Source organism: Eurypyga helias, unplaced genomic scaffold, assembly GCF_000690775.1.
Source record: "Eurypyga helias isolate BGI_N326 unplaced genomic scaffold, ASM69077v1 scaffold35590, whole genome shotgun sequence".
NCBI lineage: Eukaryota > Metazoa > Chordata > Aves > Eurypygiformes > Eurypygidae > Eurypyga > Eurypyga helias.
In genome coordinates this window covers 1-26,470 of record NW_010224428.1, presented here as the reverse complement: position 1 = coordinate 26,470, position 26,470 = coordinate 1, and the positions used below count along the sequence as shown (strand labels likewise).

At 42.7% G+C, this 26,470-nt stretch overlaps 1 protein-coding gene across 1 annotated transcript in view; it reads right to left on the bottom strand.

Moving 5' to 3' along the window:
* RALGAPA2 (Ral GTPase activating protein, alpha subunit 2 (catalytic)) overlaps window positions 1-22,782 on the bottom strand; it is a gene marked incomplete at its 5' end in the record, with an annotated part of 53,957 nt that extends 31,175 nt beyond the window's left edge. The window contains 18 exons of the mRNA XM_010161463.1: window positions 1,468-1,644; window positions 1,809-1,899; window positions 2,978-3,075; window positions 3,592-3,729; window positions 4,663-4,803; window positions 7,093-7,257; window positions 7,771-8,008; window positions 8,724-8,835; window positions 9,250-9,398; window positions 10,002-10,139; window positions 11,342-11,515; window positions 13,572-13,802; window positions 15,409-15,608; window positions 16,887-17,025; window positions 18,201-18,316; window positions 18,845-19,019; window positions 19,905-19,948; window positions 22,725-22,782. Coding sequence (XP_010159765.1) covers window positions 1,468-1,644; window positions 1,809-1,899; window positions 2,978-3,075; window positions 3,592-3,729; window positions 4,663-4,803; window positions 7,093-7,257; window positions 7,771-8,008; window positions 8,724-8,835; window positions 9,250-9,398; window positions 10,002-10,139; window positions 11,342-11,515; window positions 13,572-13,802; window positions 15,409-15,608; window positions 16,887-17,025; window positions 18,201-18,316; window positions 18,845-19,019; window positions 19,905-19,948; window positions 22,725-22,782 — 2,584 coding nt within the window. The remainder of the gene's footprint in view (window positions 1-1,467; window positions 1,645-1,808; window positions 1,900-2,977; window positions 3,076-3,591; window positions 3,730-4,662; window positions 4,804-7,092; window positions 7,258-7,770; window positions 8,009-8,723; window positions 8,836-9,249; window positions 9,399-10,001; window positions 10,140-11,341; window positions 11,516-13,571; window positions 13,803-15,408; window positions 15,609-16,886; window positions 17,026-18,200; window positions 18,317-18,844; window positions 19,020-19,904; window positions 19,949-22,724) is intronic.
* Between the last annotated feature and the right edge of the window lie 3,688 nt (window positions 22,783-26,470).

Sequence of the window (26,470 nt, the reverse complement as noted above, 5' to 3'; positions counted from 1 at the left end):
CCCACCACATCATCTTCAAGCCAGTGCATAATTCGAAGAAGAAACAGGCAGAGGCTACTGGCTGAAGGGCTGGCACAGAGATGATACAACTGCAGAGCAGTTTTAGCCTTCCCCCACTCAAGGGCGGATTTTTAGCAGGGAGGCAAATGCAGTTTTATGGAACATTCACATACGTCCAAAGATTTATTCAATTGATAGCTGGCTTTTACAGGCAGCGTTTCCATCCCTATGAGTCCTTTCTTTTTTAGGATCGCACAGTATGAAGTGACCTGGAAATGGAACTGAGCACAGGAACTGAAAAGGATGCACTGCCAGCAATGAAGAACATGCTCGGACAGTATCTCCTTATACAGCAGCCGTTCCTGAGACAGCAGCATGCAAACCACAGAGGGAAGCAGGGATGGGTGAAGACTGCCAGGATAGGAGAATTCATATCCTTGAATGTAATTGGAAATAAACGCAAACAACAGCTCTATCATCAGCGAAATTGCACCTACGCTGTTCAGCAGTGGCATCAGGGTTTTTTTTTTCCCTTACACCATGGAGGTTTCTACAGCAAAACAAAGTTTTGCAAAGAGGGTGAGCAGCAGAGATGCAGTGTGGGCACCCTGGCTCTGTCGGGCAATGATGCATTCGGTGCCCCATTTCTCTTTTTAGTCTGCATTACCTTTTGGATTATTTTATGTAATTCACTCCCTTCGCACACACAAAGGAGCAATGTCTTGTATCACAAAGCAAGCGATGAATTTATCATACACCCTCCCCGTGTGCTGTATTACATGCTGCCTGTTGTACAATGTAGGTCTGTTGAACTAGGAGTGCTGGTTCATTAGAGATATTTCAAGGAAAAAGTGAATATGAAAAAAAATTATCCTTGAAACTACACATCCATTAGGAAAACCAGCCTATAAGACAGTTCATACGTTACCGCATAAAGTTACAGAACCAACACCTTGGACTCTATTAGATGGAAGGTACCTTTGCAAATTGCAAAGAGATCAAAGTATTTCAACACATATCATGAGTGTTGTGTATGTTAAAGATACTATAAATAAAATGAAAAGGGAAAGGATTTCTACTGCCAAACAAACTCTTCTGAGAACGCCACTTACCCCATCCTGCTGGACCATGGGCATTGTGTACTTGGAAGCATAAATAAGGAAAGTAACAGGGTTAAGGTGAGAGGAGCTATCATGAATGAACCATGTATTTCCTACCAGGCAAAACAGACAGCGAGGAATTTCTTTAGACCATTGTGCTATGAAATAAAACCTATTAGCTTAAAATATAAATTATTTTACTTGAATAAGTAAATAAGACTCTGGACATTCAAATCTCATTTTTGAATGAACATTACAAATGAGACTCAGTGATACATGCCAGCCAAAACATACTTTTATATGCAAATTGAACTCCTTTCATCTCAAAAAGTCTGAAATAGTAAACACACTTTCTGGACCACAGTACCTGTTAAGTTTGCAGTATCCGAAGGACTGAGCTGAAGCCAGTTAGGAGCACTGGGATCCACACAAACATCTGCTGGCGCAGTGACTTCATGGTCATCTTCCAAAGCTTGCCAGGGGATGAGGGCGATCTCTACATCGTTATTATAGCCAATGGACGTGTCACTGCTCACGCTCTCACCTGAGACAGGCAGGGGATTACTAAAGATCACAAACCCCGCTTTTAGAGACTACATTAGCAAAGCACAGTGAGAGAAGCACCCAATATATCTGTAACAAGGCAAAATGAGAACAATGACTTCAACTGCCACACTTCAGAAAAATGCTGTATGTCTTGGAACTCACTTTTTTCTCTCTCTCTGTAATTTCCACGCGATTGCTGCAAGTCTGCTTTCACATCTAATTCAGCTGTACTGCTGCTTCTTCGGATGAGTACCTTCAAGAAGAAAAATTATTAATGTCACCTCAGTAGCTTTGAGAACTGAGTTGTATTTTAGCAAACTCGAGACACACACAGTTACTAGAAATTAAAGACAACTCAGTCAAGGTATTTCCAATTTCAATTTAGGCTACTCGAGTATTTTAAATGTCTTATGGAAACCATCATGCTTCAATTCAGCCGTTACCCTGCCTTTTCCAACTCAGATTTCATGCCAGCAACTCCATGTCATCTGTAACAGCAAAACCTAATTTCTGCCAGAAGTTTGTTGCAAATATGCAACAAGAGGCCCCGAGGCCTTACCCCCAGTGTGGTACTAGACCCAGCTGCTGAGGGAATCTCTGCTCTGAAACACCTCAATTCAGTTATCGTCGCTGAAACCCCATTCTGACATTTGCCACTATTAGTATCGCTATGTTTAAATAAAATTTTTGAAGCCATTTGTGGTCAAACTGGTTCACGTGGTATGTCACCAAGTTAAGCAGCGAATATGGCCAACCCCCAGCTTCCACTTGCAGAAAGGGCAGAAGCGCAATCTGGTAATAGCCCAGCACCAGATGTTTGAGTATCTTATAACACATGCCACCAGAACAGAAAGGGGAGACAGGAGGTTAATTTTTAATTCCCCCAACTACTGAACTTATGTCTCTCTCTCTACTCTCCCTCCAGCATGCAAAGTGGACCAGGTTTCCCTTTCTTTTAGAGGCCCTTTGTTATTCCTGAAGAGATAAATGAAAGCACTCCGCAGAAAATACCTCCTCTCTCCTTTCTGGAGCTAAGTGTTCATTTTATAAGCGATGAACTTTTTTATATTTAATACAAAAAAGCACAGAAGTCTTGCCAATGACTAGAACATAGCCAGCTGTGGGACTGCAGAAGGAGCTGGCAAGACACAGGTGAGACAGGCTGGTCACCAAACAGCATTCTAACCGCTACAGCCTGACCCCAGCTCGCACCAGATGTGTGCTGATGACCTGCTGCACCTCCCATCACTGGAGTTTCTAAATGTCAAAAGGCATCTGATTAGAAACAAAACCTTCTCAGGCTCTTACCAATAATCAGGATTTTGCCTTACTTGCTCAGCTTCATGTTCCCTCTTCATGTATCCCTTATTCTCCTGAGCTGATCTGGAGTCTGCAGCAGTTAAGTTATGAGAACTCCCAGCCTTTTTACCTAGGGATTGTAGAAAGTAAACAAGAAATAGAGACATTTGTGGTACATAGCAAAATATACAAAAACTTCAGTTCCGTTACATGTACATTTCTTATATTTATTGCTGAGTGCAGGATTACAGCAATGAAACAGAATACACGATGTTTTGAAAGGTCCTTCAACAAGCACTACATACCTATGTGACAGGAACAAAAGCAGAACTGCCAGCGTGAACATATAAAATTGAAATGCCAGTCAGATTAAAAAAATCATGTTTGAGTTACAAACAAAGTGCAAACATTCCCAGGTTTCATTATCAAGTGTCCTGCTTTATAGAAGGCCATGTGTGGTCTGTAATTTTTTAAAAACAGTTCTTTCAACAAGATACCAACAATATGGTTAGAAAGAAAATGAGGTAAAACCCACTTTGGGGCAGAGCTGGAAACCCAAGTAGGTAAGAGAGTGAGAGAGTCTGAGAGTGAGCAAGTCTCGATGCTGTCTCAGAAGTGCAGTAGTGCCGAATTTTATCAAAATTACCTTGAAAATAGTCTGATGGAAACTGATCTGTAATATCTGAAGTGCTGCTGCTTCGAGTCAGCTGCTGCTCCGGGTCTGCAAATAGGCCTGTATGTTCTGTCCCTGTGGGGTTTTCCAGCTGCTGAGATTCTTCAACATCTGTCGATTTAATTAAAACACAGAATATTTGCAGGACCTCAGAATTATGTATATGTGTGAACTCCCTTCCTAAGAAAGCTCTATGAAACAGTGACCCATTCAGATACTTAAAACCCCCAAGTTACAAAGCTAGAATGGAACCTCCAGTTACAGAGGTTATAATTTCAGTTTTATAGAATATCCCTAGACAAACTGTAAAGCTGTATGAGCAGTGTTAAGTGGTAAAAGTTCCTCGGGGGGTTCAGAGCGCACAAGGAAGGGTGGGAGGATGTTACGCTTTGCAGTGCTGGAGACCCAAACCAGACCCCGTTCATTCTGGTTAATGCTACCTGGTGAACTAGACAGATATAGCCTGTCTAGTTGAGACAAGACAAATCTTTTAGATTTGCCTCTGGAGTCTATAATCACAGGAAGATTTCTTTAGAAAAAAAAAAATGAACCCCCATTTGTTACTGAGTGTCACACAGGTTGAAGGAGATTCTTCTATTAAATCAACAGCTTGACCAACTGCGTTTCTGTTAGTGGGTTATTTTGCTTGCACGAGCTCATACATCCGAGCATTCATCTGGTTTCTGCAGCAGTTCCTTGGAAGTGTACTGCTCTCCTCCTTTTCCCTGAAAAGGTTAGTTATCCTGACAATGAACCCAGTGACAGAATAATAAAAAAGCATTAGGAGTCACTCTTTGACACCTTTTGAACTCTGAAAAAGGACAAGACGTGCTCCGGTTGAACTTGCTCATCTCTTACCACCCACCAGTATCACTCCAGCACCGTGCTTTGAGACAATCGCAGGCAGGGGAAACAGAACCAGGGCAAAACACCTCATTCCACACTGCTAAAGAATGATCGACAGGACAGAAGGGGAACAGGGAGACAGCAGTTTTCCAAACCACAGAGAACATGTATACAAAAGGTGACTTTAAAGTACAGTACCTGAGAGTCTGTGAGAACAAGAAGTGTAAGAGATACCAGGTAAGAGAGAGCTCACAGTGTGAAGCAGAAGAGGGACGCTTTTAGTAGCTGGCAAAGCCTCATAAAGATGGACACAGTTGCTGATAGACTGGCTTCGCTTAGCTTCCAGGAAAAAATAAAGCAATAGTTAGGTCAGAGAGAATCATGGAATAACCTGGGGTTCCAAATGTCATGCTACAATGAAACACAACGCCTTTGGGACAAAAACAGGTTTACAGTGTAAAGCCCATAGGTATTTCCTATAGGATGGAAGCTAACAATATGTGACTGTACCTCACACACTGGAAGTGCAATCACCAGTGATTCCCAAGTCCCTGCAGTTCTCCAGTGGGCAATATTTCATTTTGGCAGTGTACGATTCCCAGCTCTGGGCTAATCCGAATTCCCATTTTTATTTCTGAGCTGATGCATCAGTAGCAGTACATACAAGACAGCTACAAACAGGACCTGTTTGGAGCAGGAGGTCAGACTCTGTGACTTCTTATGCCCAGTATTATCCTGCAGACTCTGCCACTGGGATACTAAGCCCTGTTTCCCACATTTCTGAGCAGGACAGTGAAAGGGATGCAAGTTACGTGAAAGGTCTTGGGACTTCCTCCCTCATCACAAGGGAAGGCAGAAGTAAGTGCAGCCTGAATGCCTATCTCAGTGAATTTCTCCTCAAAATTGCAACACTTCAATGGGTTCAGTTTCTTACAGAAAGAAAAGCCACCAGAAACACTTCCCAGGGTACCCGAGATCATGAAAAACTTGGCATTTACGCATTAACACCCAATTACCATAAAGCCTCTTCTAAAGAAAAGCAGCAATTTCCCATCAGTTGTGTTACTAACAGTTATGAGGAATTAGACAAGCCTCTAAGAAACTTATTAGGGAAAATAAATCTTCACCATCCAGTTTCTCTCCTTCCATGCAGCAAGGTCAGTGCTGGTGCTCAAAGAACAGAGGGGAAGGAGGACGCAAAAATACTTGGAGAGCAGGCAAAAGTTTTTCTGCTGCTGCAGAAATACTTTGCTTTTACTCCCCTAACTCCAGACACAAGCACAGATCAAAAGAGTCTTCCCTGGAAGCAGGGAGGGCTCTGGTATTTGTAAGTTGATTGGGGGAAGGGTGTGTGTGTGTGTGTGTGTGTGTGTGTGTGTGTGTTGTTTTTAAAAGGAGGAAGGAGAATATTAGGGACCTAAAACAGCCCCCAGTGGGAGACACTTTTTCCCAGGTGTCCACTTTGCTTAAGCAAGCCATGCCCCGGCCAGCCCCAGTAATCGCTTTAGGGACGGCTACGTTGCATTTGGAAAGCTGACACCTCTGCAGCCTTAGCAGCTGAGTTTGGGGTGTTTCCCAAAAGCCTTACCTTATGAAAGGAATACACATTTTGTGTTTGAAACAATTATTTGTTAAAACTGCACACGCAAACACACAACTTCTTTGCATCTGCTGATTTGGGAGCCACTGATGATCCCAAATCCCGGGAAAGCCAGAATAATTCGCTTTTCATATGACCATGAAATACAAAGTCAAACTAATTTACACACTGAGTTCATCCTCCTGCCAGGCCACCTACTTGCTGCCCATCAAATAGGCTTTTTTTTCTAAAGAGAGGAAGTTCCTTTAACATGACCGCGCACCACCAAGTAAAGTCCCTGCTGATCAGCACTGCCAGGTTCTCTCTACTGCTCTGGCAACAGGCCCAGGGAGAGATGCAGTAGCAGAAGAATTCCCTCCTGGAGCACAAATAGGAACTCGCTGAATTTCAGCATAGATCAGACACAAAGAATGAATTGACTCCACTGCCAACATGTTTCATGACCTAAGCTGCAGACTGTGGCTGAGTTATGAAGCCTGTAGCCACAAAAACATACCTATCACCTTCAAGTTCTCCTGGTAACGAGCACAACCGATCCATTATGGATGAGGAAGGAAGCTGTGCAGTGAAATATCTCCTGTTCTAAAGCAGGAAATTTTCTACAGAGAGTTCAATCCACAGCCCATTGAATTGGCACACAGAAACATGCCACCATGGAACAGAGAAAGATCAAATTTCAGCTGTACGGAAGCACTGCAGCCATACCTATTGCCTGTCTGATGCTAAATGCTGTCTTGTGAACCGGTAACAACAGAAACGTACCGCATTTCTTCACAAGGAAGCACACCATGCATAGGCCTAGCTGGCCAGTCAACATAGGGAGTTTAAAAAAGCATGCATTTAGAGCTCTCCAAAATACTTTGATCCTTCATTCGTACTGGTTGTGGCCAAGACATCCAGCCGCGGGCATGCGACATCTCTGATTCTGACGATGCACTACTTTTGGGAGCAGCCACAACTCAAGGGCGGATTTAAAACCTGAGTCTTAGTGAGTGTTGAGGAACATGAGCATTCAGTGACGGTCTAACCTGTTGCTCTTTGACGAACAATATTTCTTGCTTTCTCGACTCCTGGGGCTCCAGAGGTCGTAGCACTTCTGAATCTCATCGGCTCCACAACTTCAGGATGACTCTTCCAGCTTAATGAGAAAGATCTTCCCACTACAGCTGTCTTCTGAGGCTCTAAAATGCCACCTTGTGAATGAAGAAAATTAAATTCTCCAGCACTGTATGCTTTGGCACATAATTTTGCTGAAGTATGAATGGACTTTTTCACTCAAGGTGAAAAATATTAAGTTTTCAAACTACATAGATGCATTTTTACTGTTACTACAAAATAATCACTACTTCATGCATCAATTGCAGGGTGGAATGTAAACGTACCTAAAACACTTGACTAAAAATACATGGAAGTGTTTACACTGATGACTATAGCACAGGAAACCACATTTCCTTTCTGCTGCACAGAAGAGATTGATTTTAAGTGAATGCTACAACCTGTTAAACAGCTGCCTTCTGCTGACCTCAGCGACCTTCCATCGTGAGACGATGAGAACACATAAACCCAAGGCACTTCACATTTGATTAAACAGGTTCTTACACTAGATTAAGTGGTATTTAATATTCGATCAAATTAACTTTTGAGATGAAACTTCAATATTTAACTTGTTTGATAGAAGAAACACTGACCGAATCACAGAGACTAACCTTTTCCTCGCTGCTTTTTTTCTTTTTGTTCACTGAGCTTATCCAAGGGTAAGTTTGTCATTTCCACCCCGTACACAGTTCTTGCTAGCACCGCTGTCAGAGAGTCCATGATATGGGCCCACTCGTTTATGAGCTCCTCCCAGTCCGTCAGGGTGGACAGAATGCTGAGCAGTTCATCCCACAGCTCCCGGGAAATATAAACGCTCAGGTTTGCTCTGATCCAAGCCACGATAAGGGTCTGAGAGAAGAGAAGTGAGCGACAGTTCATGCACGTCTGCAGAGGTTAACTCAGCACACCAACACCAACCCATGTGTTGACAAAGTTAACACTGACCTGCTTATTAGTATCGAGTATTTGTGATGCACTGATATTATGCATTGCTATTTCTCATTGAAAAGTATCTACCCCTGATTTCTGGGAAAGTTATTGACTAAGGAAATTAAAAATTCCAAACCAAATGTTTCAGGTTTTCTCTGGTAAACTGAAATAATACACTGTGTGTACTAGTAACAGAATGAAGAACTGTCTCCTACACCTACAGAATGATTGTAGTGACCGAGCGACGCCTGTGACGCTCAGGCCCAGGTACTGTAGCTGAGCATGTGAAGTACAATGCCATGGTTAAACGCCTTCATCTCGCCCAACATGACTCAGTTTTGACTTGCCAGCTGAAGATCTAGGAAGACAGTTACACCATGTTTACACTTTAGAGATACTCATCAATCCCACCAAGAGACCGTGTGCCTGCACTTTGTAACAGAGCCCTGAAGAACAGATCAAATTGACCTGTCTCCCTCTGCCAGGAACAGCTCACAAAATAATTACTTGTGTAATGGCAAAGGAGAATGTCTTACAAGTAGGTTTCACAGTACTGTGCAATGGTACTTAACTGAAACTATGGGTAATCAGGAAAAAATGACATTAAAAAGCCAACCAAACCCCAAGCACTCACCCGGAAAAGCAATCCCGACATGCTTTGAGCAAACGTGTCCTTTACTTGGTTTTCTTTCGGCTTCTGCATCACAGCTTCTGTTATTCTGAGGAGTATCTGCAACATCTGTTCCCTGGTTCCAAAACAAAACTGTACTTGTTGTTCACATGTTCTAGTAACTGCACTTGTTCATTTCCATGTACCAAAAAAACCCCTCTTAACCTCCAGTAAGACTGACTTACCGGTCATGTGGCCACACTTCAGACCGCACTGATCATTTGCAAAATAACCTTAGTTGGCTGGGGACTGTATGAACTAATTTTTGAGAACGTGAAGCCAGGGATGGAAATCCCAGCCAGAACCCTGAAGTCAGAACAATGAGGTAGGCTCAGCAGCCCTGCAAGTCAGTTCAGAGGCAAGGCACAAGCGTAATGTAGGTGACAAGGTCTCCCCCTGAGAAAGCCAGCTTTTTCCACACCCAGAAATTCTCCCAAAAGCTTAAATATTGATAATTTTCCTTAAGTGATGCAGAATACATTGAGCTTACCATGTCTTTTTATTCATCGATAGTTCCATTATCATGTGCCTAAAGATACTGAGAACTGCTTTGCAAGCATCAACTTGCTCCTTTAGAAGCACAGGGACTTCGATGCAGGGTTCCAGTAAGAACACATTTGCTGAGTTTGTCAGGAACACCTTCAACACAAGCACGAGAATTCAGTTTACAAAGTGCCAGGAAGAAAAAACGTCAAGACTTAAAATAAAGTACTTGTCCTCCTCCAGCCAAGCATTTCCTCAGCACAAGTTTCATGTTTTACCCATCGCTTTATTTTTCGACATTGCTCTAAGTGGAAAGTCGGGGGCGTTACAGACCCCATGGAGGTGTGCACTGCAGTGGGCAGGGTTTGGAGGCACCTCTTCTAGTTGGTCAGGCACCAGCTCCTCATTTCCTGGCATTCTATGTGGGAGCAACCACTATACTTGAATACTTCCAATAAATGAGGTTCAATGAAAGCCAATGTACAGCTCTGATAATTCCTAGTACCCACAGTAAAAAAAAAAAAAAAAAAAAAATCAAAAATCAATCTTCTGTCTTAAAATACTGATACCTGGCTCCACAACATGGTCACATGGTTCAATACACATTTTGATCAAGTTATAAATGAAGTCCAAATGGTATCTAACAAAACCCATCAACTGCTGGTACTGCTTTTCCTTAACCCCGGAGACTGCATTACAGTTTGTAGAGTAAGTTACATAATTCTGTAAAGAGCCTGGTAAGCTTTCTCTACACCCCACCTGTAATGCAGCTTGAGCACCAGCTTTGACGTTTTTGTCCTCGTCTTCCACTACACATCCTCTGTTGACAGCACTAGTGAAGGAGTAGGTTCTTCCCCAGCTGGATGAGCGCTTGTGTCCTGAGTGGTCAGAGGAAAGCTTTCAAAAACACCATTCCGTTAGTGCCACAGCAGGAAGGCAGAGGTCCGTGTTTATTCAGAACCGTTTGAAACGTCAACAGCAAAACAGGGTCAGCTGCCCCGTCTTACATGCATTTCAGCAAGGAATTCCAGACTGCTACTTCCTCGTCTCCGAACAGACTGTATACGGACTTTAAAGGTTTGCAAATGTTTGAAGAGCTATGTTGTTTACAATATTTTATATCGTATTTTGTAGTCACTGACTGTAGCAATATCTGAATTTAAGCCCAGCAAAACTATAAACCCCCTACAAAAATGATCTGTCACAACCTTGTCATCCTCACTGTGATTTTACAACTCAAACCTCTCTCCCAGCGCAACAAAACTTCAAGTAACTTCACTATTGTGTCATAGAATCACAGAATGGAAGGGTTAGAAGGGACCTTAAAGATCATCCAGTTCCAACCCCCCTGCCATGGGCAGGGACACCTTCCACTAGACCAGGTTGCTCCAAGCCTCATCCAGCCTGGCCTTGGACACTTGCAGGGATGAGGCATCCACAGCTTCTCTGGGCAGCCTGTCCCAGTGCCTCCCCACCCTCTCCATGAAGAAATTCTTCCTGATGTCCAATCTAAACCTCCCCACTTTCAATTTAAACCAGTTACCCCTTGTCCTGTCACTACAGGCCCTTGTAAAAAGTACCCCCCCCCAGCTTTTTTGTAATAGTTTCAAGGTCAGCTTTCACTGATGGTTCAACAGAGGGTATTAAAAAGATGATGCACAAAAGTTTATTTCCAAGACTAAGGTGTCTGAATCCAAATAGTTCACCCAGTGTATACAAGCTAGTACATATTATTCCATTCTTAGGTAACTACCACCAAAAGGAAGCAGTTCTACACACACCAGGCCAACAGAAGGTGTAAATTTTAACACTGCAGAACCTATTAGCATTTATTCCGTAAGTTCTTGCTGTCTTGTTTGTACGGGCAGGGAACAAACCCCCCAGTTAGGTTTTCTCAATAGGTGCGATCCTTCACTGCACTCTGCAAGTGCTATTGAACACTCAATATAGCTTACATTTTGAGTCCTTAAATAAAAGCATTTTTTAATCTTAATTCTCCACACTTTTTTTTAAATCGTTACGCATTTACAAAGCCAGTTTAGCACTCCAGCCATACGCTGCAGGCAAGCAGGGTAAAGTAAATAACTCTGATACCATACATGTTTACCGTCCGCTTGCACTGCCGAATCCTCTAAACTGTCCCCAGTGTCCTGGCTGTCGTCTTTTTTGTCTGGCTCCTCCATGAACACCGGTTTCTCCTGCAGTATCCACTTCCGATACACCTTAACCACTTTTCGTGTCGCAGATACATCCGAAGGTGGCAGTAAAAAAGCCTAAATTGAGAAGTTCACGAATTTTACAGTATATAGGACACCAGTGTGCACGCATACCCAAACACACCCCCACCCCACCTCCCATAAATAAACCAGCCCAAAACAGAAAGGATACCTCGCTTTTACTTTAATGTCTGTACTAGGAGTTATGGTTAGTCACCAATCTGTGCATACACCCACATCATTCATAATTCCGTAACTACCCATTCCAAATCACTTCCATGCTGTATTTGCTTGGCTAAAACCAAAGAGGTTGGGTTTTTGCTCCTTGCCAGCTCTCTAATTACATGGCTTCACCTCACAGGTCTGGCAGGCCAAAAGTAGGCACTACCCTACACTTCCTGGAGAAGGCAACTCCGAACGACATCAGCAGGATACAATGTGAAATGCTGTTTCTGCACGTGTAGGCAGAGATGAGTAAGTTGGGATGAGGACAACAGCGGCTGGCACTTACTCCTTTCTCCCTACAGTTTTGGAAAGCAACACAATGAGTTTATTTTCGGTGTGCAGCTCAGTATCTGTATTGGGGATCACTCTGCAAAGGCGTCCTCTCCGCACGCTGCCAGAGGCAGGCTGGCTGCTTCCCTATGCTGCCGGAGGTCTTGAGGCTGAGAAGAACACAGTGGCAGAAAACCTTTGCACTGCAGTGAACAGGCACAGAAATCCCCGTCTGAAAACGTCATCTGGTGCAAAAAAAGGGGTTTTTTTCCAGTGTCAACATACATTATAGTATCAAAACACTGAAGGAGACGAAAATACATTTTGCATACCAAAACCAGGTCCTTTCAACTATGAAGAGATTACTTTGTTCTCCATGATTAATGGGTGAAAAGTGACAGCATTTCCAGTTTAGCTGCCCAGTCCTTACAAAGGTCTTTCACTTCTGTTGGGGGAAATCTTGCCATCACACTGCACGCTTCCCTGTCTCTACTCAGCATCAAGTGCAACACCCAAGAGCTGACTTCAACAGAGCTGCAGCAACAGCGTGTTTAAATACAGCGAGGATGTGGAGCTTCTGAAGGTGCCTTCACAGACACTGTCAGCTTATTGAGGGCATGGAAACTGAGAAAGCCAGAAGCCAACTGTTAGAGGAACCACAGGTCACCAGCGGGATGAGTGGGCACTACACAGAATGCTTTGAGAGGCTGGGAAGCACAGTAGGAAAAAAAGAGAGAGCAGAGGAATTGAGTGACCAGTGAGAAGCCTGTAAGGGAAGGAGAAACACAAGAGGTATCCAAATACCACCATCTGTTTCACTTACATGGACCACATGGAATGGAAAGCACCACACCTCCTTAGCCTTTGTTCCCTGGAAGCCAGCCTAACACTCCCCTCTGCACAGACAAGAGGAGAAGGCAGCCCGCACAGCGGCTCCCCACGCCTGAAAAGCACGCCTTCCTGCCAGTGCCATCCGTCCCACTGGGAAGCAATGGGACAAGCAGTCCCTACACTGTGCCAGCCAGGACACCCTGCAGCAGATCACATGTGCTCACTCCGCTGCTGGAGATCATCTTCTGCGCACGCGCGGGACCTGAAACTGCTTGCTGCTCAAACGATTTCTACCTTGGTGCCAGCCAAAAAAAATAAAAATAAATTGTGCCTCTGCATTAGGTCCATGTGTATTCTTATCCTGACAGTTGAAAAGATGTCAAATTAATGAAAAATACTAGTAGAAGCAACCAATGGTCAAACAGACACTGAACATCGATGTTGATCACAGGAACAAGAGTCTTACTGACTCAAGTAATAGATTTGCAAGCTAATAGCTCTTTACACACCTTTAAAATACATCAAAATACCAAGAATGAAGTGGCCCATTCAAATAAGACATGCTGCCATCCAGCTACAGCAACAAGCAACAAGCTTCCGCTCCCAGGAAAACTGGGATAAACATTTTATCCCTAACACTAGAGCTAGGAAGGACTCCAAACTGGAAGGGTGCTGGTGGGATTGCCATTGAGTTACTTTACCAACAGCCTTTGCAACATTCTCTCCCCTAACCACGACATTTCCTTGGAAAACAAACATCCAACAGCAACTAAACGTCTACACGTACCTGCCGGAACACTTCATTGACAAAGTTAACATATCCCCGAGTGGATAAGAGGATTCTCTGCACCATCTCATAGACAGTCCGATGCTGCTCTTCAATGCTGCAGAGGCTGGAATTGCTGAGCCTTCTGTCGGACAAGGTGCTGCTGTTGGAATGGCTTCTCTCCTGCTCACTTGTGTAGGACGTATTGTTTTCCAGATCCACGTTTTTATCTTGGTTTACACCACCAACAGTCTACATGGAAGAAAATAAACGCCTCATTAAATAATTGAGATAGCGTATGCCAAAAATGTGGAATATTTACGCTGGACTCGGGATACTAGTGCTCTTTTTCACACAACACGCTGGGATCTCGGTGGTCAGGAACTGTAATTTTCAGTCTACTCCTTGATCCAAGAAGGAATTTGGTCTTACACTCTACATGATGTATACATGGGCCCCCTCCAGCTGACTTGTCCACTCCGTGAGTCAAAAAAAAAGAGGTGTGCAGTGGTGGGCAGGGAGGAAGGTACAGATAGTGGAGAGGAATCCCCAGGTGCCTTCGTTTTTGGGAGAAGATTGAAATCAGGTACAAATTGAAATCAGGGAGGTACAATTTTGGTACAAATTGAAATCAGGGAGGTTTAGATTAGATGTCAGGAAGAAATTCTTCACAGAGAGGGTGGTGAGGCACTGGAACAGGTTGCCCAGAGAAGCTGTGGATGCCCCATCCCTGGATGTCTTCAAGGCCAGGCTGGACGTGGCTTTGAGCAACCTGGTCTAGTGGAAGGTGTCCCTGCCCATGGCAGGGGGGTTGGAACTAGATGATCTTTGAGGTCCCTTCCAACCCTAACCATTCTATGATTCTATGATTCTAAGATGGACTGCTACCGAGTGAGCAGTAACAGAGCAGCAATAAGGTCTCTACTGCTTTTCACAGTGAACTTTCTGGTAAGATTCAGCCATGCCAGCGAGGCATCGGCTACAGTCAATGAACTCCAAAACACCTGAGAAGTCAACTCAGGCCAAAAGTCGGCACGTAGCTTCGTGACCATTTTCCATTTTGAGGGCAGCAACACCCTTACGGAACCTGAGTATTTATTTGGTGTCAGCTGTCTAGAAAATTCAGTGAAAAACAGAAAACAATTCTTTTTCCAGGCTATGTCTGTTGGAATGGTAGAGCAGTTGACAGCAAAGGTGGAATTTCTAAGGAGAAATAAAAAATCAATTAAAAAAGCAGTCCGAGTGGGTAAGCTGCACTTAGCTGGTTTCGGGCTTCAGACTTCTACAGTGAAGAACTCCAAACCCAAAAGCTGATCCAGATTTGACACTGACCTACGATTCAAGAATACAGGTTGACACTGAACCTAAATTTTTAACAGGAGGCTGGAGAGTCCCTTAAAAGAAAAAGCATCGATTTCCATAAAATCCATTGTGAGCTCCCTAATCCTAGAGAGGTCTCAAGCAGTAACTTCCAAGTGCAGTGTTTTTCTGATATCTTATTGTAAACAGCTGCTATCATCAAGAGGAAAACAAAGCAGCCTTTGATGTTGCTGGGAAATAGTCCACGGCACAAATAAGTCTGGCAGTTTACAGATTAAATTCTGAAAGTCTCAACATAATATTGATGAAACTGGTAAGGCGAACAGCCATGAGAAAAAAAAAACAAACACCAAACTTCTGGTGAATTACTAAAGGTTTCCCTTGGAGATTCCCTCCTTCATTCACAAAAACCCACACAAATAATAAATAAATCATCATTTATTCACTTAGGGGTAGGATTTCTTGCTCACTTCAGTTATCAGTTCACTGAGACCATCTGCAAGGTTAGCGTATATGTAAGCAAAACTTCAAAGCACACCTGAATGATCTTAGGGAGCATTTCTCCTCCGTTCTTCGTATGCTGAACAGCAGTTAAATATTTCTTTTCAAGAAAGAACGTAACAAGCCACTTAATAAAAACAACTCGAGCTGCCATATATGGGATTTTTGTGCTATATACATTTTCGTTGTTTCGTGTTGCAGTAACATATACCGGTCTTGGTCGTACGTCAGGAATATCTGGGGAGATAAAAAGAGATGATGTAAAGAAAAACTAATCTTAAAACCACAGTAATTGCTTCCAGACTTTGGCTAAATGTATTGAACTTGTCACAAACATTTTCTCCATATGAATAACAGATGCAGTGACTGACTGCATTTATTATACCAATGCTTATCTCCTATCATCATTTCATTACTCCTAAAGGAAAGCAAGAACCTGACAGCACGGATCTCTCCTGAAGGTTCTTGTTTGTAGCTCACAAACCGAACAAAAACAAAACAGAAGGGCAAAATCAGAAACAAAGAACCACCCCTACTACAGTGTAAGTTAAATTTATCAGTTTCACAGAAATTCATTAACAAAGTACAGTGAGGAAGAGAAGTTGGCTCTGGAACACCCAACAGTGCAAAGATTAAGCAAAAGGATACCTAGCACATCGGAAAGAGAAGGTAACTCAGGTACAAAGAGCACCCACAAGCTGAAATAAAAGAATACACACATGGGAGGAAGCGGAAGACTGCCAAAAGGAGATCGGTTAGATCGTAATTCATTCAGATGCTTAGATTTAGGGAAAAGTCACTTGTACACGGCTCAAAACCAGGGAAGGCCTGGGCTCCAGCTGTGAACAGCATAGCTGAAGTGGCACTGAGGTGACTAGGCACGAAATATTAAACTGCAAAGGACAGGAGTGAAAAGTCAGAGGAGGGAGGGGAAGGATGATGAAGAGGCGGCAGTACAACCTGTGAGTATTAACGCCACTGCTCTTATTGACCCTAAAACATAATTCAGTAGAAAATTAGGAAAACCGTAAGTGCTTCTGAAACAGCGTGCTCCTAACCCTACAGCTGAAGACGCACATCTCCACTTCCTTTCACAGGGCCCTTCATGCTTGTTTTCTCTTCACGGGAACAGGATGTAAGACAAGAGTAAGTTAGCTGCTCCCTCACACTCAGGCAGCTTGCTCGTTCTCTAAAAAAAACACACATCAGAGGGCATGTTCTGTCTTCATTACGTATCCCAGTTAGGTTAGAGTGCTCGCTCAGTTCCACATGCTACGCCAGTGGAAATGTCCTTAGGGAAGGGGAATCAGGCCAGCCCTCATGCAGCGGTGAGTAGCGGCAGTGTCCTGCACTACCTCAGAACGTCAAAAGCGCTAGGAAAAAACCAGAACATAAGACAAGGGAGGAAAAGCCCTCATCCAGCAGAGCTGCGGTGATGTGCCAGCAGGTAACATGCTCCTGAGAACACTCACCACTACTTCTTTTTCTACTCAAAAGACAATATATACTACTTACCCAGAACAGGTTTGTAGAGGTTGGTTAGCTTTGTAAAAGATGGAAACAAGTAAGGAAGGTAATATTTTCTAAACAGGGTAAAGAGAAACTTAAACCCAGTGTCTTGGTTCTCCTTATTCTTCCACTCTAAGCTTGCAGCCTTTGTGGTGAAGTTAAAGAGAAACAAACAAAAAGCTTTAAGTTGATGTGTTGCACCGACAATCATTCCACATCCAATACAAAAGATAAACCATTACACTTGAACAGTTAGTGCTGTCCTCAAAATACAATGACTCTTACTGAATTCTGCCTAGTTGCAGGAAAATTTTCTTGAAGATGTGCTTTATGCTCTGGCTCCAAGCAATCACTCTCCACGTGCATCAGATTATTTTACCTTCATCTCTTGTCTGCAGCAAGAAGGGCACTACCCAGCTGTTCTCCCCTCTACCAACCCACACAGACAAGTGACTGCTGGTGAGCCACAATGCAATTGGATTCATGGTGTAGTCAGGCTTTTAGATCCCAAACACTTAGTAAAAGTATAGAAACAACAGTGAGAGTATGTGGTTTTTTTAATTTGGTGAGATTCTAGTATGTTAAACACAAGTCGCGTAGGAAGCTGATCATTCCATACGGCCACTTTCCAAAATAAAGCATGTATTCAGGATTACGAAACCCCTTCCAAATACCATTTGGGTCTTGCCTTTTGATAGTAAAAAAAAAAAATCTCAAAAAATATTTTTTTTTTAATATTGAGTTCTTTAATGTTCACTGTCTGTACAGTTCCCACTGTAAATAGCATTGCTTCATTTGTACCTTTTAAATAAATACATTATCTTAATTTCTTTCCTGTACAGATTAATCTGATGTATTTCTAATTACAATTTTTGATGTACATGTTACTTGCATCCTTTAAAGAAAAAAAAAGGAAATCTCAGCAGCCATCTGGCCTTTTTTCTCTCTTTCTCCAGGGGTCCTTTACGTACCTTCTCAGCTATGTATGTGTCCAAAGAGAACAAATTGCATCTTTACCCCACATCAATTTTCTAAATGCGACCACCAGCACATAAAATATTTGGTTATCCTGCAAGTTTGGATAACATTCATTAATTCTTATCACAAGTGGGAAAAACTCCTTATTTTCACTAAAAAGGACACAAGGAAATACCTGTGGGATGGTTTTCCTTGTAGAAAACAAGAATAAGAAAGTGCAGAAAACAGCTTCTTCCTGGTGAGGGGCAAAACCAGCTCCGAGTAGATACAGCGCAGACTTAATTTTCTACCACCAGTACATTCCTCCAAATATAAATAGTTAAGAACACATCCCCTCCATACCTGAATTACCATATATTTTAACAGTAGCTGAAGAAAATAGCAGGTTTGGTCTTCAGCAATTTTCTCTCCAGAGACAGCTGGCAAAAGCGGGGTTATTTCTTCTGGAAAAATCTTAGCTGACATAAAAAGAAAATGTTTTAAACACAGAAAACCTGAAAACAGTTAAAGAAAAGCTATTTTCTCTAAAAAGATTAATTAGAAAATAATCACTAGTGTGCTACGAAGTTGTACAAAGTCCAGTAACTGCTTGGGCTTCCTGTATTTCCCCAAGTCCTGCTACACACAGTTGAGGACAGCACCAACCTCCGATTTACGGCAGGTTGGAAGGGTTAACACAAGCAATCACTGTGGATCAGCCAGGAAGCTGTAAATATTCACACCTTCTTATTCTGCAGGAACATGTGCATACAGCTACCTCTCAATTAAAAATACACAACCCCAAACCCAACCGTAGGGAGCTCAGAATGACAAGATCAGAAGGCTGTACAGGTGCAACAAATACAACGGCTTGACAAATTAATTATAAAAACCAACAGTGTCATCCACGTAGCGTATTCCCCACGTGAAACTCAACAGCTCCAGGCCAACCTCAGTGGATGGGGAGGCAATACACCCTGTCATGGAAGTTGTGTTCATTTACTCACCGTCCAGCGAATTAGGAGGGCTAATGAGGTTATCTAGTGTACAGGGACCTCGTGAGGACACAATGGGTGGAAAGCCAGGCACAAGGCATGCAAATATTAATATCTGCTCCTCTGCACAGTTAGTCTGAAGCGCTTGGAGCCAGAGAAGAAACAGTCGGATTCCTTCACATCTTATCTACAAGGGGATGATTTTGTAGAAAAAGATATTAAAACAAGTTAGTAAATACAGCATCACTGTTAAGTAGTTAAGAAAATGCAGGACAAGTACGTTCATCCTGGCTATGTGCTAGTGAGTCTTCCCATCATACCAGGAGTAACGACATTACTGATGTAACCATGAGCAGAGAAGGGGGGAGCAGACTGCACCCAAGGCGGTGGCACTCCAAGGACAGCAATACCACTCCAACTAGAGGCCAAAGAGTTCTAGTTGCACTCCCCCCATTCCTGGGGCCAAACACATCGTGGCTAGTCTCCAGACTGGATCCTAAAAGGGGCTCTGGAAGTACAACAGCAAGGGTAATGCAGGGCTGAGGAGCTGCCAGTGCTTCAGGCCCTGCCACATCTGGAGCCTTGGCACCACAGAGGTCAAAGCAAGCTCTTGCCCTCCACACCACCGACATCAGAAGGGCAGAAGGCATAACAAGCCACCCAAGGTAGCCTATTCGGTACATTTGCTAAGCTTATTTACCTTTTTTTTTCCCTAATAACAAGATACAATTCTAATTTTAGCAATATATTTAGAAAAAATGGATTTAAACTCTTTGGCAAACAAGAAACGTTTAATATAACATACTTAATGCTAGAGAGATCTGAAAAAATAAAGTATAAGCAAAACATATTGCTACCTTCTCCAGGTAACTTTACAAAGGTCACTAGAACAGCAAAGTGACTGAAGATAACTATTAAAATAATCTAGGATTACAATAATAAAATTTATGATTAAAAAGTGAATAAGTAATATGACAACCTGAAAACCACTGACATCAGAATATTGTAGAGTAATATACTTCATAAGAATCCAAGTGAAAAGAAATATGAAAACATCATCAAAAAGAAATACCTTGAGAGAATTTCCAGTGTGCAAAAGTTTCTTCAGAATCGACCCTGGATTAGAAAGATTAAATAGGCACGTATCAGATACTAAGGTGGTCACTCTCCACCAGAATGCTTTCTTAACAAACACTACAGAAAAGGCTAGTTTAATGCCATTCATCATGTGGCTACTGCTCTGTTTTTTAAGAAAAAGAAAAGTCTGGGGTGAAAAACCCCAAGTGAATCTAGTTACAGTCATCATCACCAGCGTTATAAGATTAAATACAATGGATCTTTACAGTGAGGTACTTTGGTTTTAGTCAGATGACAATTTCTGAAATTATTTTCACTAAAAATAAGATATCTAGGGGAAATCTTGGCTTGCTTGATTTGGAGAAATCAGAAAGTCTGACTTGTAGGACTGATGCATTCAAATACACTAGTATTGACCAGAATGGTAAGAAAACAATGCCAGCAATTTATGCTACGCTCATGTCAATAAAACACAACTACTAGAACGGCAAAATATTTCAATTCTGGTTTTAGAAACACCAGGCTAACCGCCCTGCACTTCAAATGTCTGACCTAAAAATCAGAGGGTTGTTATACACTCAATGTTGCAGGCAAAAAGATGTTTGTAACCCAATTCTGAAAAAAGTAGGATGATGTAGCACTCGGCTGTTATTTCTCCTGGATTTGTGAATTATACACATTCCTCAAATGTGATCCTTCCCTCAAGATCTCACCATGTCACAGCACTAAATGGGACTTATTAACATATACAGCCAATACATATTAATGCAAATGAACATTAAGCAAAGAGCAAATCACAAGGCAGAGCTGTAAATAATTGCGCTGCCAAATTTTGTAGCTCGTTCATTGGACTCGGCTAAAAAATTATCCAAATATGACTATTTGAGAAAAGCGTAAATATAACGAATGTGTTAGCTATGAAACAACTGACTAAAACCAATTTGCTCTGGTCTAATCCAGATGAAATGGCAGTAAAGTGGTCAAGCAGATGTCTCCTCTTATTTTCGTGAGTGCCGACTGGAAACATGACAACAGCCCTTCCCTTGACCTTGAACTTCCACTCGTCATTTCCTCTGCAGTCGCAAATGCATTGTTCTGACAAGAAACACGGCAGCTGCTGAAACGGTGCTGGAACCCAAACCACACCACAATATGCAGGAATACAACCTGTGCCCAGCAGCACAGCGAAGCCAAGAGTTGTGACCACTTTGAGAAGCGGAATTTTCAAAGTCATGGTGAACCAAAGGGGTTTAACTCGCAGGAAATTATCAAGTTAAGCTACTTCTTTGGATTTCAAGGTGCTTTGACTGTCAAAATAAATGTATTTCACCTTTCAGTATTTCCACGCCCATTTGGCTTTAGTCGGTCTGGTGAAGTGAGAAGAATAACATCTGCTTTCTGGCTCCTGTACATGATCACAAGGTCAAAACATCTGCTGTGTAAGCATTGTAGGCCACAGGGAATATTTACATCATTAAAAACCTAACTATCCTCTGACTAAAGACAATAAACCCCTTTATTTTCCCCCACAGTTTTCATGTTCAAATCTAATTTTAAAATCTAGTTGAAACTCCTATACGAACTCCATGAAAACTTTGAAAAAACATGAGAGTTGTTCCAAAAAATTAATCCTGCTTTTCCGATTTAGATTCCCAAGCTCATGAGCAAGCAAACCAAGCCTGTTAGACACCCATTACATTTGTGCTTAAGCAGAGAGCTCTACAGCAGAATGTTAGGTGCCGTAGGGCACCTTCTTTATGCATCCATTGCAGTGCAGTCTGCAGTCCCATGCTTATGCAGCCTTTTCCTGCAGAACAGCTGCCCCAAAAAGACTGCAGCATGGGCAGTAGACTACAAAAAAGCAGTAGAGCTTTACTAAGTCTGGGACTTGTCTCTGCCAGACTCCTCCTGTTTCTTCCCCTGCTCCAGAAGCCAGAATAGGTACAGTAAATACTGCAGGAGCACAGGGAAAGAACAGAGTCCCTCGGCTTGACCACGCGAGTGGCATCCATAGATAACTTGTGTCTGGCACGGCCAGTGCCATGTTCTAACAAGATGCTTGGCAAACCCTCCAGAACATGAGAATCCATGAAAGACAGGTGGGACCAAACTTGCAGAGATACCGGATATTCAGAATTCCACTTAGAGAGGCCGGTAGATTTGTGGACCACTCATTAAAAGAAAAATTGGTTGAAAAGAACTATTAAAAAGTTTGCATTTTTGTCCTTAATCTCCTTCCTTCACTATCCCACCTCTAAACCAGAAATTCCTCCCTGAATTCCCACAAACAGGGTGACAACTGAGTGTTTCATAGATGTTAATGAACCAAACTGCACAGAGAACACAGAAATGCCAGGGCAGAAATTAAGCTCATTAATTCAGTAATGAATGTTCACTGCAGCAGCCCATGGTTCGCACCAAGCCACAGAGATTCCACAACCCTCCCCAACCTTAATTTTTGGCGTTAGTCTACCAAGGGAGACCTAATTAGTGAGAGGTGTGCTTGTTTAACACCCCCATCACCTTGACAGTTCCCGGCACATAAAGAAAGGGAAGAGGATGCAGGTAAAATGTAAAGAGCATTCATACAAAATAAGAGTGAAGCAGACAACCAAAGCCACAGAGAGCTGTTATAGCGGGGAAAAAGGTTTTCCACACACTTGGAGAATTCCAATTGCAAGTGTCATATGTAAGCATTGTCTGTGCATGGGCAAAGGGATTCTTTAGTTAACAGGACTTGCAGAGCCAGGGAAGTGACTACAGAAAACACTGATTTAATTTGTGCTAGAGTGTTTTTTAAACCATTCCTTCTTACCTATACTGCGAAAATGCCATCGATAAAAAATCCTCTCGGGTAGTAGCTGCAATATTTTCTGCAGGAAACAAAACTAAACAGTCAAATTTTCCATAATAAACTGACTCGTTCAGAGGATACAGAGAAACTAATACACAAGACGTAAACAAATGGTAACATATACATAGAGAACACAATAGAAAGCAAATACATATGACAGTGAGGATTCCTGCCCATTACTGTACTCTTGTTATGGAGGAAGATACTTGGAATGGTCCTGAATAGATACCACAGCATTCATGAACCACTTTCCCTTTCCCACTGCCTTGCAAGACCCCAGTATTGCTGAGCATGAACTGATTTTGAGGGAAGGTAGAGATTTCTAAGCAGCTCCCTCTATGTTGGGTTGTTCTGAGGTGCCTGGTAATGCCTACTGCTAGATATGGGCCAGACTGGGGGCTTCTGGGGCTTAGGTCTGCCTGTTCCCCACCTAATAGGGCTGCGCTCCCAGCCAAGGCAGAGATGAGCCGTGGTGCAGTCACTGTGAGATGATTTACCTGCGTTTCAGTGAGTGAAACCGAGCCAAATCCCACAAAGCCAGACTAATTTAATGCACAGCACACGCAGTTAATAAAGCACTTAGGTGGAATAATCTGCAGTGGCCTGCCACGCTGGCAGATCAAACAAAGGAAGGGTTGTGGTCAAACCCAGTCCCCGTAGCTTTCTTACGCTGCAGGGCACCAACAGAGCAATTTCAGCATGTGCTTAAATGCTTTCCTGAAGGGAGCCTTATAATCTTAGTTGCAAAGAAAAGTCAGGGCTACCAAATGTTGCTCGTAGTCCATTTTGTGGGTGGTAACACTATTAAATAATCTGGGTAAATCCAAACTGTTTGGGGGTCTTACTTGGAGAAATGTGTCTGGATCTTACTGATTTTCAGCCCCTGGAATATCAAATTAAGAAGATCTGTTTGAATGGGAGACTGGTTTTCACCATCTGATTTTGGAAAGAAAGTTAAACAATACTATAAATGACTAACAGAGTTCCTCGTAATTATCAGACAAAATCACTGGAACGAACTTCTGCACAACAAAGCACCACTGAGTTTTGAGAAGTACCACATGCAGGATGCAAAATGAATGACAAGTCATTGGAGCAACGGTGACCCATTTGTTGGTCTTTTGCACATAAAAGCTCACGAGAGGAAATAAAGCATCGCAGCCAAGAAAGCAGCAATTGGCAAGTCAGGCAATCCGTCAGAGACGGCCAACACATGAATCGGTATTGCTGTTAAACACTATGCTCGAGAGATGGAGCAAGACAGACAGGTTTTTAATTTTTGACAAAGTGCTGCAGAAGTATATAACACTGAGAGTCTCTTTGGAAAATGGAACATTCCTTTTTTCATGGCAGAAGATGGAAGTCATGACAAGTCCATCGATTCAGGGAACTAGACCTCGGGTCACACAGACAGAACAGTCGTCTTTCACGTCTCTACCATAGCATGGGCTCCCCAAAGCATATTTGGCCTTTCTAAAAGTTTACTTAGAATAAAAACAATGGACACATCCCTTCTATGTTCCCGACGTACTGCGTTCCAGTGTTACTCCCACCGCTCCCTCCCCAGGACACCGCGGCAGCAGGGACCAAAGGAGCGGGCGGCTGGTGGCCAGAGGTCTAGCTCCCCGTCCACAGGCAGGAGGAACGCACTTGGGATGGAGGATCTGCCTGGCTAAAAATGAGGCTGTGATTCACACCAAGGCATTACCTGTTAGTTAAGGACCACGTTTCTGCCAATCAGATTGCGGGATCCACAGACAAAGAATTCTCATTATCCATCTAAACATGAAAATGCCAGCAGCCCACCACTTCGTAAGACTATTTCTGACATTCGCCTTCACTCAGCTCAGCACGAGGCAGAAAGGAGCTGGTGACCCCATCAGGAACACTTTAGGTTGGAGCAGGAGCGGTGGCACTGCATGCAGTGCTGGCACCCCCCGTGCCCAAAGTGCACAGGGACAGGCTCCATTAAACACAACCCCAACGAGGAACTGTCTGGGTTCGAGTATTAAAACACATCGGTGGGAGGAACCTTCAAACGGCTTCTCTTTTTTTATGGAAAATCAGACAAAAACATATATATTTTGTTTCCATTGCTTAAGTCGGAATAAGTAGCACAGTAGATGGTTATGTCTCTTACAGGCCACACTAAAATACCGTCACAGCTTGTCTCTGGATGTAAATTCTCTCTCATTTGTTCCAAAACACTGACTTTTGAGAACCAATTGTATTAAACATAAAAATAACCCACAACCCACCACCAAAACAAACCAAACACAAGCACCACTTCTGTATCACAACGTTTATTAGCAATTTGTCAAAATCTAATAATTCTACCACTGAAAATGCGTTTCTCAGTACATTTCAGGAGTCACAGTAACGTTATGGTAAACCCAAAATTAGAAAATTCTGTTAGAAATTAGAAAAATCAGTTAGAAAACAGATGTCTGCATCACTGGATGTCTGATGAGCACCAGGCACAGAATACTCATGTGTTAGCAATGAAGGTTTGTTGAAGCAATGTGGTGAGGTACAAAAATCCCCCTCAGGTGCCCAAAGAAACGATACATATTACCCAAGAGCTTTAGCAATGTTCTTCACGTAATTTTACCGGTCACACATCCCCCCAAAAATGTGGACATGCTTTGAAGAGATGTGATTAGTCCCCTGCACAGTACTACCACACAGGAAAGAGAGGTCACATTAAAGAAGCAGATTAGATGGCCAGCATCACAGCCCCACCGTGAAGGTATGAACGCTCATATGAGAGTGAATATAAATCATCTAAATTCAGAGTCCGCATCTGCTCCTGAGTAAGTTGTTGTGGTTACAAGCCTACACTGCTCAACAAAACCTGCCGAATGTAACCCATTAATTCAAAGTTGCACTAGACTGGCCTTCAACTAGAAATTTTTTCAACCACGTTTTCTGCGCCCTCCCCACTGCCGGCATTGCAAACCACACCAACTGCTGTTCCTATAAAACAAATGATAGGCTCTTCCACTCAAGCCCAGCCTGTCAGCAACCCCACTGTGAATCCCAACTGCCTATTGACACCTTGTTTCTCGTTTCACAGTACGCTAATAAGAAATATTTTCAGAAACCCCACAGTGCGAAATCATATTGCTTTTTCAGAAAACACATAGATCTATTTAATGCTTAGTGCTTTGCTGCATCTATATGGTAATCCATTACAGCACACTCGAAATCGAAATTAGGTATTACTACTGATCAACACATCAGGGTATCTGTCAGTTCTTTTAACTGATTATCCATAGTTCTTGTTCTTCTGGACTTCCTGCATGACTAGGAATAATGTTCAGTTTAAATCTTAGTTTACAAAGGATGCTGCTTTTTGGAAGATGTACCTCCTTTCATCGAAGAAAACAAAAAATACCGAGATTCCTATTTCAACAGATTCCCTCTGACTTAACCACCATTGCCATTGCTTTTAAAAAGCCTTTTTTTTGCCAGCTTTGTGGAATGATACGGTGATTGGTAGCTTTGTGCCTATTATCACGTGTTGCACTACCCCCTTGCAGAATGCAGGGGAAGCGGAGTCTGTTACCAAACCTGACACTGAAGATCCTTCAAGGTTTTTCAGCCGAACGTACACAAAAGGGAGGCAGTAACCATTGCTGTTCTGCCTTCCAGAGCGACAAGCAGCTGTTCTATAATGTGCCATTGTGAATCATAGAATCATAGAA